This window comes from Mustelus asterias, chromosome 5 (assembly GCF_964213995.1).
Source record: "Mustelus asterias chromosome 5, sMusAst1.hap1.1, whole genome shotgun sequence".
Taxonomy (NCBI): domain Eukaryota; kingdom Metazoa; phylum Chordata; class Chondrichthyes; order Carcharhiniformes; family Triakidae; genus Mustelus; species Mustelus asterias.
The window spans coordinates 4,552,490-4,569,527 of NC_135805.1; the positions used below are offsets into that span (position 1 = coordinate 4,552,490).

At 46.6% G+C, this 17,038-nt stretch overlaps 1 protein-coding gene across 1 annotated transcript in view; it reads right to left on the reverse strand.

The window, feature by feature from the left end:
- Nucleotides 1–16,825, reverse strand: part of degs1 (delta(4)-desaturase, sphingolipid 1) — a 37,839-nt gene extending 21,014 nt beyond the window's left edge. The window contains exon 1 of the mRNA XM_078212137.1: nucleotides 16,609–16,825. Within this exon, the coding sequence (XP_078068263.1) occupies nucleotides 16,609–16,690 (82 nt within the window). The 5' untranslated portion in view covers nucleotides 16,691–16,825. The remainder of the gene's footprint in view (nucleotides 1–16,608) is intronic.
- Between the last annotated feature and the right edge of the window lie 213 nt (nucleotides 16,826–17,038).

Sequence of the window (17,038 nt, forward strand, 5' to 3'; positions counted from 1 at the left end):
CACTATGACCATGCTACCTAATTGGAGTTCTTGAAGATTGGAGTCTGGAACAAACTTCCAGGCAGCAAAGATTGAGGTATTCAACAGGGAATTGGATTGTTATCTGTGCAAGGTTACAGGGATAGGCATTTTAGTTGGAATGCTTTCAGCAAGCCAGTGCAGACTTGATGGGTCAAATGGCCTTCTTCTACACAAGATTCTGTGAAATAGTGTTATCAAACTACTGTCTTTACAAAAATGGACTGGGTAAATTGATGTTAGATAAACAGTGGCAGATAAAAGGAGACAATGTATTCCACTGACAAAGACATACAATTCTATAGAGATTAAACCAGAAAACTGGAGGTTTTAAGAAACTACACAGCAAGAGCTTGTTTGCAGATAAAGAATGTAAACAAGTAAAGCCCCAGGCTCATCAAGAGGGGGAAAACAAGGAAATGTCACAGACTTGGATACAAAGATTTGTTCAGCCTTCTATACACATGGTTAACATTAAAATAGTGGGGGAGGACGACTTGGGACCGAAGAATCCTGCATTGACTGCAGTCTTCCAAAATTCCAGAAGGCCCCAATGCATAGGAAAACTGCAAATGCAAAACTCATCTCCCAAATAGGCATATGATTAAGAGCCTGCACAAGATTCCATGATTTTGTGGTAACAGATTAAAAACGTTGAGGAAAAAATGGGTCACAGATTTGCAACCAATAAGAGGACAGGGTTGAATGCTGGAGCCTCAATTTCCAATGTATTTACTGATAAAGATAGGTATGAAAGAAAGGACAGTCTGCAAAGGGATATGAACAGGTTTAAGCAAGTGGACAACGTGGTGGGAGGTGGAGTATTGTGGGATGTGCAAGGTTACTCCTCGGCATTCAGAATAAAAAGAATGGATAAAGGTTACAGGTACAGCAATCAATAAGAAAGTGTGGGGCAGTAAAGGCCAGCACAAGAACTTTTCAGAGCTTGAGATCACAACTGGGCATAGTTTATCCAAGGATGGATGCAATACAAGGCGAATTCCTGGAATGAGGGTTTTCCTACACAAGGCCAAGTAAGTTGGATCTGGAGTTGAGAGATCTAATTGTAACAGAGGCAGCCTCAGGACAAGGGGCTGAACATTAGGACTGACTGGTTCAAGGGTTATGAATCTTGGGATTTGTTGACCTAGAGGATTATCGCATCCTTAGACTACATTTGAAACAGGGATTAATAGATTCTTGAACTTAAGGATCAAGGTGTAGGTAAGAAAGCAAATGAGGCAAAAGATGAGCCACAATTATAGTGAGTGGCAGAGCAGGTTCAAGGAGCCATATAATATTTCCTATCCTTATATTTTATGGGTGATTGCTTAGGAAAGCTGAAGCTGGATAGCATTATAGCACAGATCGAGGGCACCCTCAAATTCAGACTCAAAAGCACAAAGTATTCAATTCTGTGAAAGAAAAAAGAACAGCTGATGTCACAAAGAATGTTTTGTGGGAGTTGAGAGCAGCTATTTTTTCAGTCACAAGTCAGTCATCTGATAGACAAAATACTGAATTCAGTTACAGCAATCTCCCTTCAAGATTAAACCATTTGGATCAGGCAAGAAGCATAAAGTATTTGCATTTAGGTTAGGTTACATGCAAGCACCTCATCCATTCTCAAACTGCAACTCAGTCTATCCATTGGGTCAGCTTGCACGTATCCATGCTTCCTTTAGATTACTCTTGCTGCATTGCATTGGTGAGACCATACCTGGAGAATTGTGCAATGTTGGCATCCTTGCTATAGAGGGAGTGCAGTGAAGGTTTACCAGGCTGATGCCTGGGATGGCAGTTCTATCATACAAGGAGACACCAAGTCAGTTAGGATTATATTCACTGAGTTTAGAAGAGTGAGAAGGGATCTCAGACACTTAAAATTCAACAGGGTAGATTCAAAAAGAATGTTCCCAATGATGGGGGAGTCCAGAACTAGGGGTTATAGTTTGAGGATAAGGCAGTAAACATTTTAGAACTGTGGTGAGGAGAAATTTCTTCACCCAGAGGTTGTGAATGTGTGGAATTCACTACCAAAGTAGAGGCCAAAACGTTGTGTGATTTCAAGAAATTAGATCTAGCTCTAGGGGCTAAATGGATCAAGAGATATGGGGCGGGGGGTGATGAGGAAGAGAGATCAGGATATTGAATTCAATGATCAGCTATGATCATAAATGGCCTACTCCTGCTTCTAGTTTCTATGATTGCATTCAGGGAAGAGGAAATAGAAATAGGAAATAGAAATAAAGTGTATTAAACTTGGTTAGAGTTATAACACTGATGTACATACAAAAGCTACCTCCCAGACTAGAGCCTAGAAACTCAATGTTGGAAAATCTCAGTAGGTCTGAAAGCATCCGAGGAGAGAATGGAGCCAACATTTCAAGTCTGGATGATCCTTGGTGTTTGCTTAGGTCAACCTAGATAAATCAGTTTTAATTTAAAAATGTATGAATATCTGTAGAGGCCAGGTATGTGAAAAGTAGATGAAGGAATAGCACATTTTTCAGTGCACTACTACACTGAACAGTCTTGTATGCAATAGTTGTTAAATGGCCAATAGAAACCATCCAGAAATAGATCACATTTTTCAGGTAGATAGTGGTGTCCTGCATCAAAAATGGGAAAGAGGGTGTGATGAAATGTTGTGTAGTTGGCTAAAAGCTGGGGCCTCGGGTGCAACCTGTATGAATGGCCACTTTTTAAATTCAGTAGAGACACTCACATCTGAACCAAAGGCAACCAAGTGGTCTAACAAAATAGTCACTTTCATTCACTGCTCTTGCAAGACCAAGAAAAACACCAAGAAGCTATTTGTGATTACAGGACACTGCATAGGACAGTCTTTTGCAGTATTGCAATACAAACTCCTCAAAGCGAGCACTAAAGTAGATTAAAAGCAGCAATTCTGCAACCCATTAATCAGCAATTAGAGGTTGCCCAGGTCCACATTAGCAAAATAGCAATAGAGACTTTGCTCTTTGGCAATAACGAACATTAGAAATAGCAACTTCAGAAAAGGAAGCAGTAAAGCTCAGCTTCATTTTCGGAAAGTGTCACAGGTACTCTTCTCAAAACACTGCCCTATGGCCATTTCAGCCAATTCAATTGCCCATACTAACTGGCCTGCCGTGGTTTACACCACATTTATTGCCCTGCTGCTCAATAGGGATTTAAACTGAAATAGATAGCCAAGTCAGGATGTGTGACAAGTCTGCTACTCAGAAGTTCATAAGTTCACAAGATATAGGAGCAGAATTAGGCCATTCAGCCCATCGAGTCTGCTCCACCATTCAATCATGGTTATGTTGCAGCAATGTTACATAACCACTCCTGCTACTATCTATAAGCCATGCTCATCAGGTTCTGTTAAAATCAGTCTGGAATAAAAAAGTGATCAGAAATGGCAAGAATGAAACTGGTTTAGTGTAGCATCACAAGCCAACCATCTTCAGCTACACCAAACAATCCTTCCCCAACACAATCAGAAGTGGGGATATTCTCAATTCCTTAGACATCCAGTAGGTGCATCACAAGCACATGGGATTGCTGCAGCTCAAAACCAACTAAAAGGGATAAAAGCTTGCCTGGCCAGCAATGCCCACATCCCATATACAAAACAAGATGCTCATACCTTCGGGAAGTTAATAGTAAGCAATGAGAGAGCTGGGGTAGTTCATACACACTACAAGCTGTTAACAGTATCAATGCTGTACAAGATTAGGCTGCATCAGGACAGCAATTTTACACTAGAATGGTTCAGAAGAGTCATTGGGTACAGTTCTGGTCACAACTGCCAGAGCACCATGAAAGAATTTTGGCTATGAGGAAAGATTGGGGTAGTTGGAGCCAAGGACTAATTTCCTTCAAAAGGACAGTGGCAGCAGTACATAAATACAAGATGTACTGCAGAACTCAACCCATCTAGAAGGGCAGCAGATGTATGGAAACTGATGATACTCTGCTATTAATATATTTTATGTCCAAGGGGAAACTGCTTTAAGAGACAGTGTTTTTCTACAGAAACAGTTTATCTGGAAAGGAATGCAGTTGAGAAGGCAGGCTAGTTACTCATTTTTAGCTATGTAGGCATTTAGCAGAAGGCTGAGAGTTTTCTTATTTCAAGTAATGGAAGGTAAATAAGTTAATGGGAGGAGAATCAGTTTCATTTCAAACAAAGGGCAGTGGTGAATAGAGCTAGTTAAACAGAAGTCTGGAATTCATGATAAGACTGTCTCAAAGTTCCAAGATTATTAAAGATTAAAGTATACCTAACTGTTTCAAGTCTCAGAAATATTGCTTCATTGGAACGGAGGGATAGTTAGAACTGAGAACTTTTAGTAAAGTTCAAGGTTAAGTTAATTCATTTGTTATATAATGATAGTTAAACTATCAAGTAAAATTTGCTTGATAAAAGCTCCCTAGTCAGTGCAAACCTGGATCAAAACATCATATCCTCACATTTGTGCCAGAAAAAAAATGTTGGGATCTAGCTTGGCTTCATAATACACCTTGAGGTTCTGATCTGGCACCATGACATCACACCTGGAAGTTCCCATCCAAGCCATGCATTATCCTGACTTGCATAAATGTCACCAGGGTTAACTTCTTAAGTATACCTATACCAGTTCCAAGATGGCAGCTCACTTTAAGGACAATAAATGTTCACCTAGTCAGTGACACCCACATTACATGAAGGAATACTAAAACATACCCTCCACATTCAAGATTGCTATTGACATCAGTTGCCTTACAAGCAAAAGCATACTCCAAACTTGCATTTGAGTCTAGGCAAGTAAATACTTGCAGCTTACTAACAGTATACTGGGCCCCAGAGTTAGTTTAGATCAGTCTCTTGCAATGTCCAAAAATGTTTAACAGAAGCCGTTATAGAAACACAGAGGGACCTAGGTGTGCAAGTCCACAAATCCTTGAAGGTGGCAACACAGGTGGAGAAGGTGGTGAAGAAGGCATATGGTATGCTTGCCTTTATAGGACGGGGTATAGAGTATAAAAGCTGGAGTCTGATGATGCAGCTGTATAGAACGCTGGTTAGGCCACATTTGGAGTACTGCGTCCAGTTCTGGTCGCCGCACTACCAGAAGGACGTGGAGGCGTTGGAGAGAGTGCAGAGAAGGTTTACCAGGATTTTGCCTGGTATGGAGGGTCTTAGCTATGAGGAGAGATTGGGTAGACTGGGGTTGTTCTCCTTGGAAAGACGGAGAATGAGGGGAGATCTAATAGAGGTATACAAGATTATGAAGGGTATAGATAGGGTGAACAGTGGGAAGCTTTTTCCCAGGTCGGAGGTGACGATCACGAGGGGTCACGGGCTCAAGCTGAGAGGGGCGAAGTATAACTCAGACATCAGAGGGACATTTTTTTACACAGAGGGTGGTGGGGGCCTGGAATGCGCTGCCAAGTAGGGTGGTGGAGGCAGGCACGCTGACATCGTTTAAGACTTACCTGGATAGTCACATGAGCAGCCTGGGAATGGAGAGATACAAACGATTGGTCTAGTTGGACCAAGGAGCGGCACAGGCTTGGAGGGCCGAAGGGCCTGTTTCCTGTGCTGTACTGTTCTTTGTTCTGTACCACCAAATCAGATTACAGCAATAACTATGCTGAAAGTCTGCAAAGGGATATAGATAGTCTAAGTGAGTGGGCAAGGGTCTGGCAGATGGAGTACAATGTTGGTAAATGTGAGGTCATCCATTTTGGTAGGAATAACAGCAAAATGAACTATTATTTAAATGGTAAAAAATTGCAGGATGCTGCTGTGCAGAGGAACCTGGGTGTCCTTGTGCAGGAATCTCAAGGAGTTGGTTTGCAGGTGGAGCAGGTAATTAAGGCAGCAAATGGAATTTTAGAAACATAGAAAACTACAGCACAAAACAGGCCCTTCGGCCCCACAAGTTGTGCCGAACATATCCCTACCTTTTAGGCCTACCTATAACCCTCCATCCTATTAAGTCCCATGTACTCATCCAGGAGTCTCTTAAAAGACCCTATTGAGTTCGCCTCCACCACCACTGACGGCAGCCAATTCCACTCGCCCACCACCCTCTGAAAAACGTACCCCTAACATCTCCCCTGTACCTAGCCCCCAGCACCGTAAACCTGTGTCCTCTTGTAGCAGCCATTTCCACCCTGGGAAAAAGCCTCTGAGAGTCCACCCGATCTATGCCTCTCAACATCTTATACACCTCTATTAGGTCTCCTCATCCTACGCCTCTCCAAGGAGAAAAGACCGAGCTCCCTCAGCCTATCCTCATAAGGCATGCCACTCAATCCAGGCAACATCCTTGTAAATAGCCTCTGCACCCTTTCAATCTTTTCCACATCCTTCCTGTAATGAGGCGACCAGAACTGAGCACAGTACTCCAAGTGGGGTCTGACGAGGGTCTTATATAGCTGCATCATTATCCCCAGACTCCTAAACTCAATCCCTCGATTGATAAAGGCCAGCACACCATACGCCTTCTTAACCACTCCTCCACCTGCGGGGCCGATTTTAGAGTCCTATGGACCCAGACCCCAAGGTCCTTCTGATCCTCTACAGTACTAAAAGTCTTTCCCTTTATATTGTACTCCTTCATCCCATTTGACCTGCCAAAATGGACCACTACACATTTACCGGGGCTGAAATCCATCTGCCACTTCTCCACCCAGCCTTGCATCCTATCTATGTCCCTCTGTAACTTCTGACATCCCTCCAGACTATCCACAACCCCGCCAACCTTCATGTCGTTGGCAAACTTACCAACCCATCCCTCCACTTCCTCATCCAGGTCATTTATGAAAGTGACAAACAACAAGGGTCCCAGAACAGATCCTTGTCCTTCATTGCTAAAGGGATGGAGTTTAAAAACAGCGATGTTATGTTGCAGCTGTATAATAAAGGTGCTGGTGAGGCCACACCTGGAGTACTGTGTACAGTTTTGGTCTCCTTACTGGAGAAAGGATATATTGGCACTGGAGGGGGTGCAGCAGAGATTCACTAGGTTGATTCCAGAGTTGAGGGTTGGCTTATGAGGAGAGACAGTAGACTGGGGCTATATTCATTGGAATTCAGAAGGATGAGGGGAGATCTTACAGAAACACAAGATTATGAAGGGAATAGATAAGATAGCAGGGAAGTTGTTTCCACTGGTGGGTGAAACTAGAACGGGGGGGGTGAAACTAGAACTGGGGGGGATACAGCCTCAAAATAAGGGGGACCGAGTTGAGGAGGAACCTCTTCACACAAAGGGTTGTGAATCTGTGGAATTCCCTGCCCAGTGAAGCAGTTGAGGCTACCTCATTGAATGTTTTTAAGGCAAGGATAGATGAATTTTTGAACAGTAAAGGAATTAAGGGTTATGGTGAGTGCGTGGGTAAGTGTTACTGAATCCATGAAAAGATCAGCCATGATCTTATTGAATGGTGAAGTAGGCTCGAGGGGCCAGATGGCCTACTCCTGCCCCTAGTTCTCATGTCAACAACACGGAACTTAAAAATTCCTGACAGGTTTCAACAGCTCACTTGTTGTTACAGGCTCCAAATATTTCATTGGATCTGTTAGTTACTCAAGTCATAACGGAATCTAGTTTATCTTGCCGACTCAGTTTGTATTTACTTGGCATCCAACAGCTTTCAAAGGGAGTATAGCATGGCTCGAGGCTTTGAACAGTGGACAGGTTTAGGCAAGCTCTGAAGTGTAGGTAGGCCTGAGCCAAGTTCAGGGGAGGGAGGGGGCAGGTGTAAAGCAGGGCAAGGAAATGTGGATACAAAATTCTTATTGTTGCCACACTTGGATATGTTCAGGCAGTTAGGCAGACAGGCTGATGTGCCAACAATTTGTTTGAGGGGACAAGTTAGAAAAAGTTCATCTACTAGATGTTTCAGTGTTAGTGGGATGGAACAAGGGCAGAGGTAGGTGGAAGCAGTATTAATGGATTGAAGGTGGGGATAAGTCTTAGCCCAGGATTAAACAAAAATCTGTAGTCAGTCAGTAACCAGCTTGGGAAGAAATTAACAGCAAACCATGCTTCACTCCTGTCTGGTGATGTGTGGGGCAATCTTGAAGCTGCATGCACAACACTGATACATATATTAAAAAGTGAAGACAGACCAGTTGTGAATGTCTATACTGACTGTGAAGGAAAGAGTGGAATTACGTGAAGACAGGTTCAAACAGTTTTGGGATAGAGACAAGATTGCAATCAGAGGCTCCCATTGGTGATTGACTGATTAATGTAGTAACTAATCAGACTGCAAGTTTCTCATTGAGCACCCTGCACCCACAGCATGACTGAACTTGGGGACTCTTGTACTGCATCCAACATTGATAGTTCTGTTCAAAGTTCAGTCTGACCAGAGCAACAGCCTTCCAACATTGTTGTTTTGGCTATACAAGGTTAACGACTTGCAGCAACCATAAATTGATCAGCTCAAAGTCAAATGGCTCAAAAATAAAATAAGAAGTTTAACAACACCAGGTTAAAGTCCAACAGATTTATTTGGTAGCAAAAGCCACACAAGCTTTCGGAGCTCCAAGCCCCTTCTTCAGGTGAGTGGGAATTCTGTTCACAAACAGAGCATATAAAGACACAAACTCAATTTACATGAATTTTGTAGAAACTTGATGTCTGTGTTTACCCCTGTGTTTACCCCAGTCCAATGCCGGCATCTCCACACCATGACTACCATCGACACCGCAAACTGCCGGCTCCAAGTGAAGAGGATCTCCAAGAAGATCGTGCATATCGACACAGACATCAAGTTTCTACAAAATTCATGTAAATTGAGTTTGTGTCTTTATATGCTCTGTTTGTGAACAGAATTCCCACTCACCTGAAGGGGCTTGGAGCTCCGAAAGCTTGTGTGGCTTTTACTACCAAATAAACCTGTTGGACTTTAACCTGGTGTTGTTAAACTTCTTACTGTGTTTACCCCAGTCCAACGCTGGCATCTCCACATCAAAAATAAAAGCCACAGGGAATCAGGAAGTAACTTCTCAATTTCAGATTAGAACCAATTTTTTATTACATACAGGACACTTGCCTTCATTAGCCAAGGCATAGAATACAAGGTGTGGAGATGCTGGCATTGGGCACAGTAAGTAGTCTGACAACACCAGGTTAACGTCTAACCATGAGCTTTGAACACTGCTCCTTCCTCAGCTGAGCGGAGAGTTGGGTTCACAAACACAGCATATATAGGCATGATACATTGAGTATTTAACATAAAAATACTGAAACTAAATATTGAATACAAGAGCAGTGATGATTCATCAGGCCACAGCTCGAGTACCGTTACAGTTCTGGTCACTGCTATAGGAAGGATGTGAATGCCTCAGAGCAGATGCAGAGGATTCACGACGATGCTGCCTGGGTTGGAGCATTTCAGCATGGAGAAGCTGGCATTTAAAGCAACAAGAAACAGGACAAATCCTGTCCCAGTCTATTCCCAATCAGTAAAGTGATGAAAGTGGGAGTCATTAACAGCACTTCCTCAGCAATAACCTGCTCACTGATGCTCAGTTTGGGTTCCACCAAGATCATGAAACCACAAGATATAGGAGCAGAATTGTGCACAGTGGTGGTTCAGTGGTAGAATTCTCACCTGCCATGTGATGCAAGTTTTCCGGGCAACTCAGGCCTTTTTTATGAGCTGGGAAAAGGACTTGAACCCTAAAGAACTGTGAAAGTGGCCACACTTGACTGCAGGACTTGACCTGGTCAGTGAGCCCAGCCAGCCTGCGTGTGTGTGAGAAGGGGCCCAGTCCAAAAATTGCAAGCAGCCAGAAACCAGACGGACTGCTGGTTAGGTTATCAGCAGAACAAAAGGACCTGACGACATCACCAGACTAGGCCGGCAGCAGGACAATACACCTGGTCTGGACTCAATACAGGTGATAATGGCCTTGTCCCAGAGCTAGGAGAAGCCCATTTCCCTAATGGGAAAACAATTAAACGATCTCCGATGGAACAATACAGGACAGCAAGGGACCTATCACCTGGGATGGGACCATCTGGTCTCTATGGACTGTAAGATCGCAGCTGCACATAACCCTAGCAAGCCTTTGTCTGTGGAAACTGCCGGTTGGAAGGGGGGGCGGAGTTGGCTGGAAAAAGAATTCAAGTTTACAATATAAAAGGATGGTCAGGCCGGCCATTTCTCCCCCTCTTCTCTTCGGACCAGCATAAGAACATAAGAAATAGGAGCAGGAGTAGGCCATCTAGCCCCTCGAGCCTGCCCCGCCATTCAATAAGATCATGGCTGATCTGACGTGGATCAGTACCACTTACCCGCCTGATCCCCATAACCCTTAATTCCCTTACCGATCAGGAATCCATCCATCCGCGCTTTAAACATATTCAGCGAGGTAGCCTCCACCACCTCAGTGGGCAGAGAATTCCAGAGATTCACCACCCTCTGGGAGAAGAAGTTCCTCCTCAACTCTGTCTTAAACCGACCCCCCTTTATTTTGAGGCTGTGTCCTCTAGTTTTAACTTCCTTACTAAGTGGAAAGAATCTCTCCGCCTCCACCCTATCCAGCCCCCGCATTATCTTATAAGTCTCCATAAGATCCCCCCTCATCCTTCTAAACTCCAACGAGTACAAACCCAATCTCCTCAGCCTCTCCTCATAATCCAAACCCCTCATCTCCGGTATCAACCTGGTGAACCTTCTCTGCACTCCCTCCAATGCCAATATATCCTTCCTCATATAAGGGGACCAATACGGCACACAGTATTCCAGCTGCGGCCTCACCAATGCCCTGTACAGGTGCATCAAGACATCCCTGCTTTTATATTCTATCCCCCTCGCAATATAGGCCAACATCCCATTTGCCTTCTTGATCACCTGTTGTACCTGCAGACTGGGCTTTTGCGTCTCATCCACAAGGACCCCCAGGTCCCTTTGCACGGTAGCATGTTTTAATTTGTTTCCATTGAGATAGTAATCCCATTTATTATTATTTCCTCCAAAGTGTATAACCTCGCATTTCTCAACGTTATACTCCATTTGCCATATCCTCGCCCACTCACTCAGCCTGTCCAAATCTCTCTGCAGATCTTCTCCGTCCTCCACACGATTCACTTTTCCACTTATCTTTGTGTCATCTGCAAACTTCGTTACCCTACACTCCGTCCCCTCCTCCAGATCATCTATATAAATGGTAAACAGTTGCGGCCCGAGTACCGATCCCTGCGGCACGCCACTAGTTACCTTCCTCCAACCGGAAAAACACCCATTTATTCCGACTCTTTGCTTCCTGTCGGATAGCCAGTCCCCAATCCACTTTAACACACTACCCCCAACTCCATGTGCCCTAATCTTCTTCAGCAGCCTTTTATGGGGCACCTTATCAAACGCCTTTTGGAAATCCAAAAACACCGCATCCACCGGTTCTCCTCCATCAACCGCCCTAGTCACATCTTCATAAAAATCCAACATGTTCGTCAAGCACGACTTTCCCCTCATGAATCCATGCTGCGTCTGATTGATCGAACCATTTCTATCCAGATGCCCTGCTATCTCCTCTTTAATAATGGATTCCAGCATTTTCCCTACTACAGACGTTAAGCTGACCGGCCTATAGTTACCCGCCTTTTGTCTCCTTCCTTTTTTAAACAGCGACGTAACATTAGCCGTTTTCCAATCAACCGGCACTACCCCAGAATGCAACGAGTTTTGATAAATAATCACTAACGCATCCACTATTACCTCTGACATTTCTTTCAATACCCTGGGATGCATTCCATCCGGACCCGGGGACTTGTCCACCTTCAGTCCCATTAGTCTACCCAGCACTGCCTCTCTGGTAACATTAATTGTATTAAGTATTTCTCCTGCTGCCAACCCTCTATCGTTAATATTTGGCAAACTATTAGTGTCCTCCACCGTGAAGACCGACACAAAAAACTTATTTAAAGACTCAGCCATATCCTCATTTCCCACTATTAACTCCCCCCTCTCGTCCTCCAAGGGTCCAACATTCACTCTAGCCACTCTATTCCTTTTTATATATTTATAAAAACTTTTACTATCATTTTTTATATTAATTGCTAGCCTAGCTTCATAGTCTATCCTTCCTTTCTTTATCGCTTTCTTCGTCTCTCTTTGTTGTTTCTTAGATTTTTCCCAATCACTTGTTTCTCCACTATTTTTGGCCACTCTGTACGCAGCTGTTTTTATTTTAATACTCTCCTTTATTTCCTTCGTTATCCACGGCTGGTTCTCCCTTTTCTTACAATCCTTGTTTTTTGCTGAAATATATTTTTGCTGAGAACTACATGACAGCACTCTCCACTCGGTCGTCTCCAGTACCCAGCCTGAAGCCCACTGAGCAATTTAAACTAGGATTGAGAGTATCCCCTGGTAATTCGCGAAGTTCCTGAGATCATCATAGTGGATGAGGTTTTGGGGAAAGTGGGGGGGCTTTTGCATGCACCTTTCATAGTTGAAGACACTGGTAAACTTGTATAAAGTAAGAATTCCAAGGTGTCCGTTTTAGTATTCCTTCCATAGCTTATAGTCTTATAGAGCATAAGGCATGGTGTGCTGTTTTCCTGGTGTTTGGTGGACTCTCTCTGGAGTCCGTTTTGATCTTTTCAATTTCTCACCAATGATCTCTGACTAAGTCACAATATAAATATTCCTTACCATAATTCCAGAGTCTAAAACTGAGGGTACCCTGGGCGCTTCGAAACCGCCCACTCAGGAAAGGCTGCCAGGTAGTGGATAGGCAGCAGTTTCCTTTTCTCTCTCTTGGGAGCGCTACTCTAGTGAAGTAGACGCAAGGTGGCCATTGTTCCATCGGCAAGAGAGAATCACTCGGGCATTGGTGGGGTTTGGGTGACGGAGAACCCAACCCAAAATAAGCCCAGTGGAGTTAAAAAGAGGGATCCCACTACAGTGAGGCCGGTGTTCGAATCCTGACCAATGCAAAGCCCCTTCTTTGGGGCATCACAGCAGCAAGCACTGCTGCCTCGCAGCACAAGCCTGCTCTGCCATTCATTTTGATCATAAAATTCAGTATCCTGATCACCCCCCATATCCCTTTAGCCCTAAAGAGCTATATCTAATTTCTTCTTAAAAATCAGAAACGTTTGGACTCAACTCCCAAGATACTGAATCAGTTAAGGCACAAAAGCAGCAAGACTAGGACAAAAATGGCAACATTTGCAATGTCAGGAATGACCATCTCCAGAAAAAGGATATAGCCATCACCAAGACATTCAATGGCATTATCACGAAATCCCCCACTAATATCCAGGGAGTTACCATTGACCAGCAACTGAACTGGGCAAGCCATGTTAATACAATGGCTACCAAAGTAGATCGAAGACTAGGAACCCTGCAACAGATAACTCCTTCCTAACTTCTCAAATCGTGTTCACCATCTACAATTCAGGAGTGCAATGGAATACTCTCTACTTGCCTGGTTAAGTGCTGTGCTACCACCACAAGCAGCTTGAAACCGTTCCAGACAAAGCAGCCCTGTGGCTGCTACCCTTCAACAAACATTCAATCCCCAGCCAACAACGGCAGCTGTGTACATCATCTACAAGAAGTATGGCAGGAAATCAAGGTTCCTTGATAATAAGGGGAGGCAGATTTAGGAATTCCCTGCCCAGTGAAGCAGTTGAGGCTACCTCATTGAATGTTTTTAAGGCAAGGATAGATAAATTTTTGAACAGTAAAGGAATTAAGGGTTATGGTGAGTGGGTGGGTAAGTGGAGCCGAGTCCACAAAAAGATCAGCCATGATCTTATTGAATGGCAGAGCAGGCTCGAGGGGCCAGATGGCCTAATCCTGCTCCTAGTTCTCATGTTCCTTAGGATCATCTTCCAAACCCACAACCACCACCGAGTGAAGGGGCAGGAGAGAGGGGATCTGAGGAAACCATTTTCACCTGGAGGGTCGTGAGAATCTGGATCTCACTGAAGGGCAGAAGCAGAAACAGTCAATGTTTAAGGAGCATTTATGATCACCTGAAATACCATAGCGTACAAAGGCTACGTACCAAGGTCTGTGGAACTGGATTAGAATAGATAGATGCTTGATGGTCAGTGCAGACATGGGCCAAAATGCTTCTGAGATGTTAAACCCTGACTATGAACTAACCAGTGTAAAAATGTCTACACAACACCACAAGCTATTTCTATTTTCCCCAATGGAAGCAACCCACAGTCAAGGCAGTTACACCAAACACATCATTTTCTTCCTGCTAAAGAATAGAGATTTCCAATATGCTGGCTGGTGCTACAATATTGTACAATTTATGTCAAAGTAATTAAGTACCTGCATTCATGTGCACTTTTCTGGGCCACCTTTGCACTGCCAACTCACTGCATCAAGGAATTGAAATATCCATTTCCTGTGGAAATGGCCAACCATTTACAATTTACTGGTCACCATCAACTTGCCTATCTCTAGATGCTCTACCTTAAAAACTTCAGGGAAGGAACATCGGTTTCCCAGCACAGGGGCAGAATTACAGGATGAAAGGACATGGATTCCAAGAGGTGATCTGGAGATAATGAGTGCTCCCATGATCACAAATGCTCAAAAAGATCTAGCTGTTTGAATCCCAAGTCACATACCAGCTGTATGCCCAAACTGACAGGATTTGTCCTCTTTTTAGGTCAAACCAAACCAAGTAAATAAACTCAGATTAAATCAGGACAAAGTAAAAGGGGCAGCTCCCCAAAAAGGAGGGGGAACAGCCAAGCACAAGAATTCCAAACAAATCCTTACAAAAATCAGACCTTGTTAAATCGATTATTCCAGAAAGCAACATGCAACCACACATTTAAAATCATTTGACACGGGCCAAATGGCTGTGACCCAGTTCCTGGTGGTAACTTATTTTGGAAGGCAAATTTGCCTGACAATGCAGCAGCGTTCAACTGCAGATCAATTTCCACATATGTCCATGTGGGAAAAGAGCTGCTGCTAAATAAACATGAAACCCGAGGAGGAATGATAACACCAACAATCTGGCAACACCCATAAATTCAACACTTATAACTTTGTATCGGGAAATTAGTCACTTACAGCTAACAGTTTACAAAATGCTTGAAAGACAAAAGTTGTTAGAGCAGGAATGGAGGAGGGAGAGGGGAATGTGATCTGGGCGAACTGCTTACAGGATTATAAACGGAAATAGCGTTTTTTCTGTAATGAGCTGGTGGTCCGCCCTCCCTCCAGAGAGAATAACGGTTCGCAACCATGGGTGTGGCCGCCAACTTCAGGAAAACAGCTCAAACACGAAACAGAAAGAAGAGGCCCGAATGTAATCGGTTTAGTGATTCATGCAGCCCGACTCTCCACAACATGAACGCTCAGGAGCGCTTTATTCCCGAGTTCAGACAGTGTTAGATCTCCTCTCAGCCCCGGGAATGTGCAATGGCCCCCACACAGCTACCCGGATCCCACCGGGACTCTTCCAGCCTGGAGAAAGGACAGCTTCTTGTTGCTGCCTCATTGGGCACCATCTGGCGGCCTTTCCCCCCCGGGGTTTCACAACAACCCAAACCTCCCCCCGGTCTGACCCGGGAGGGGGTCCCTGCAGCACCGGGAGGGGGTCCCTGCAGCACCGGGAGGGGGGGTCCCTGCAGCACCGGGAGAGGGGGTCCCTGCAGCACCGGGAGAGGGGGTCCCTGCAGCACCGGGAGGGGGGGTCCCTGCAGCACCGGGAGGGGGGGTCCCTGCAGCACCGGGAGAGGGGGTCCCTGCAGCACCGGGAGAGGGGGTCCCTGCAGCACCGGGAGAGGGGGTCCCTGCAGCACCGGGAGAGGGGGTCCCTGCAGCACCGGGAGAAGGGGTCCCTGCAGCACCGGGAGAAGGGGTCCCTGCAGCACCGGGAGAGGGGGTCCCTGCAGCACCGGGAGGGGGGGTCCCTGCAGCACCGGGAGAAGGGGTCCCTGCAGCACCGGGAGAGGGGGTCCCTGCAGCACCGGGAGGGGGGGTCCCTGCAGCACCGGGAGAGGGGGTCTCTGCAGCACCGGGAGGGGGGGTCCCTGCAGCACCGGGAGGGGGGGTCCCTGCAGCACCGGGAGGGGGGGTCCCTGCAGCACCGGGAGGGGGGGTCCCTGCAGCACCGGGAGGGGGGGTCCCTGCAGCACCGGGAGGGGGGGTCCCTGCAGCACCGGGAGGGGGGGTCCCTGCAGCACCGGGAGGGGGGGTCCCTGCAGCACCGGGAGGGGGGGTCCCTGCAGCACCGGGAGGGGGGGGTTTGAAACACACTTCCCCAGCAGGCAGCAACATGGCACCGTCCCGGCACCGACATCACACCAGCCCAGGGATTTCAGAGCCTGACCAACCGGAGCCAGTCAGCAACACGGCGGCGGCACCCCCTTCCCCCCCCTCCCACTCGGCACCCCCTTCCCCCCCCCAGCGGCACCCCCTTCCCCCCCCCCAGCGGCACCCCCTTCCCCCCCCCAGCGGCACCCCCTTCCCCCACAACAACATCCGCCAGCACAGCAGGATCCCAGCCCCCCCCGGGCCTTGCCGCCATTGACTGCAGCCGGGACCGTGCCGCCTGACGGTGAGGAAGCGGCTCCCCCAGCCCCAGTGGCCGTTATTCCTTACCGAGTATCTCCTTCCTGCGCTCGGTGTGCGGTTGGTCGGTGTAAACCCACTCGAAGTCCTCCCGGGCCACCCGGTTACCCATAGTTACCGGCCGGAGCTCACACAGCGGCTCGCGCACTGACCGTTAGCCCGCCGCTCTCCCCCACTGCGTCCGCCTTCCCTCGCGCGCAACCGCACAACAACTCTCCAGCCCCCAGCTTTCAACCCCCGGGCTGGCTCTGGCCCCGCCCCCGGGCTGGCTCTGGCCCCGCCCCCGGGCTGGCTCTGGCCCCGCCCCACCTCAAATTGTCCTGGCCCCGCCCCCAGGCTGCCTGGCCCCACCTCACATTGTCCTGGCCCCGCCCCCGGGCTGGCTCTGGCCCCGCCCCCAGGCTGGCTCTGGCCCCGCCCCACCTCAAATTGTCCTGACCCCGCCCCCAGGCAGCCTTTC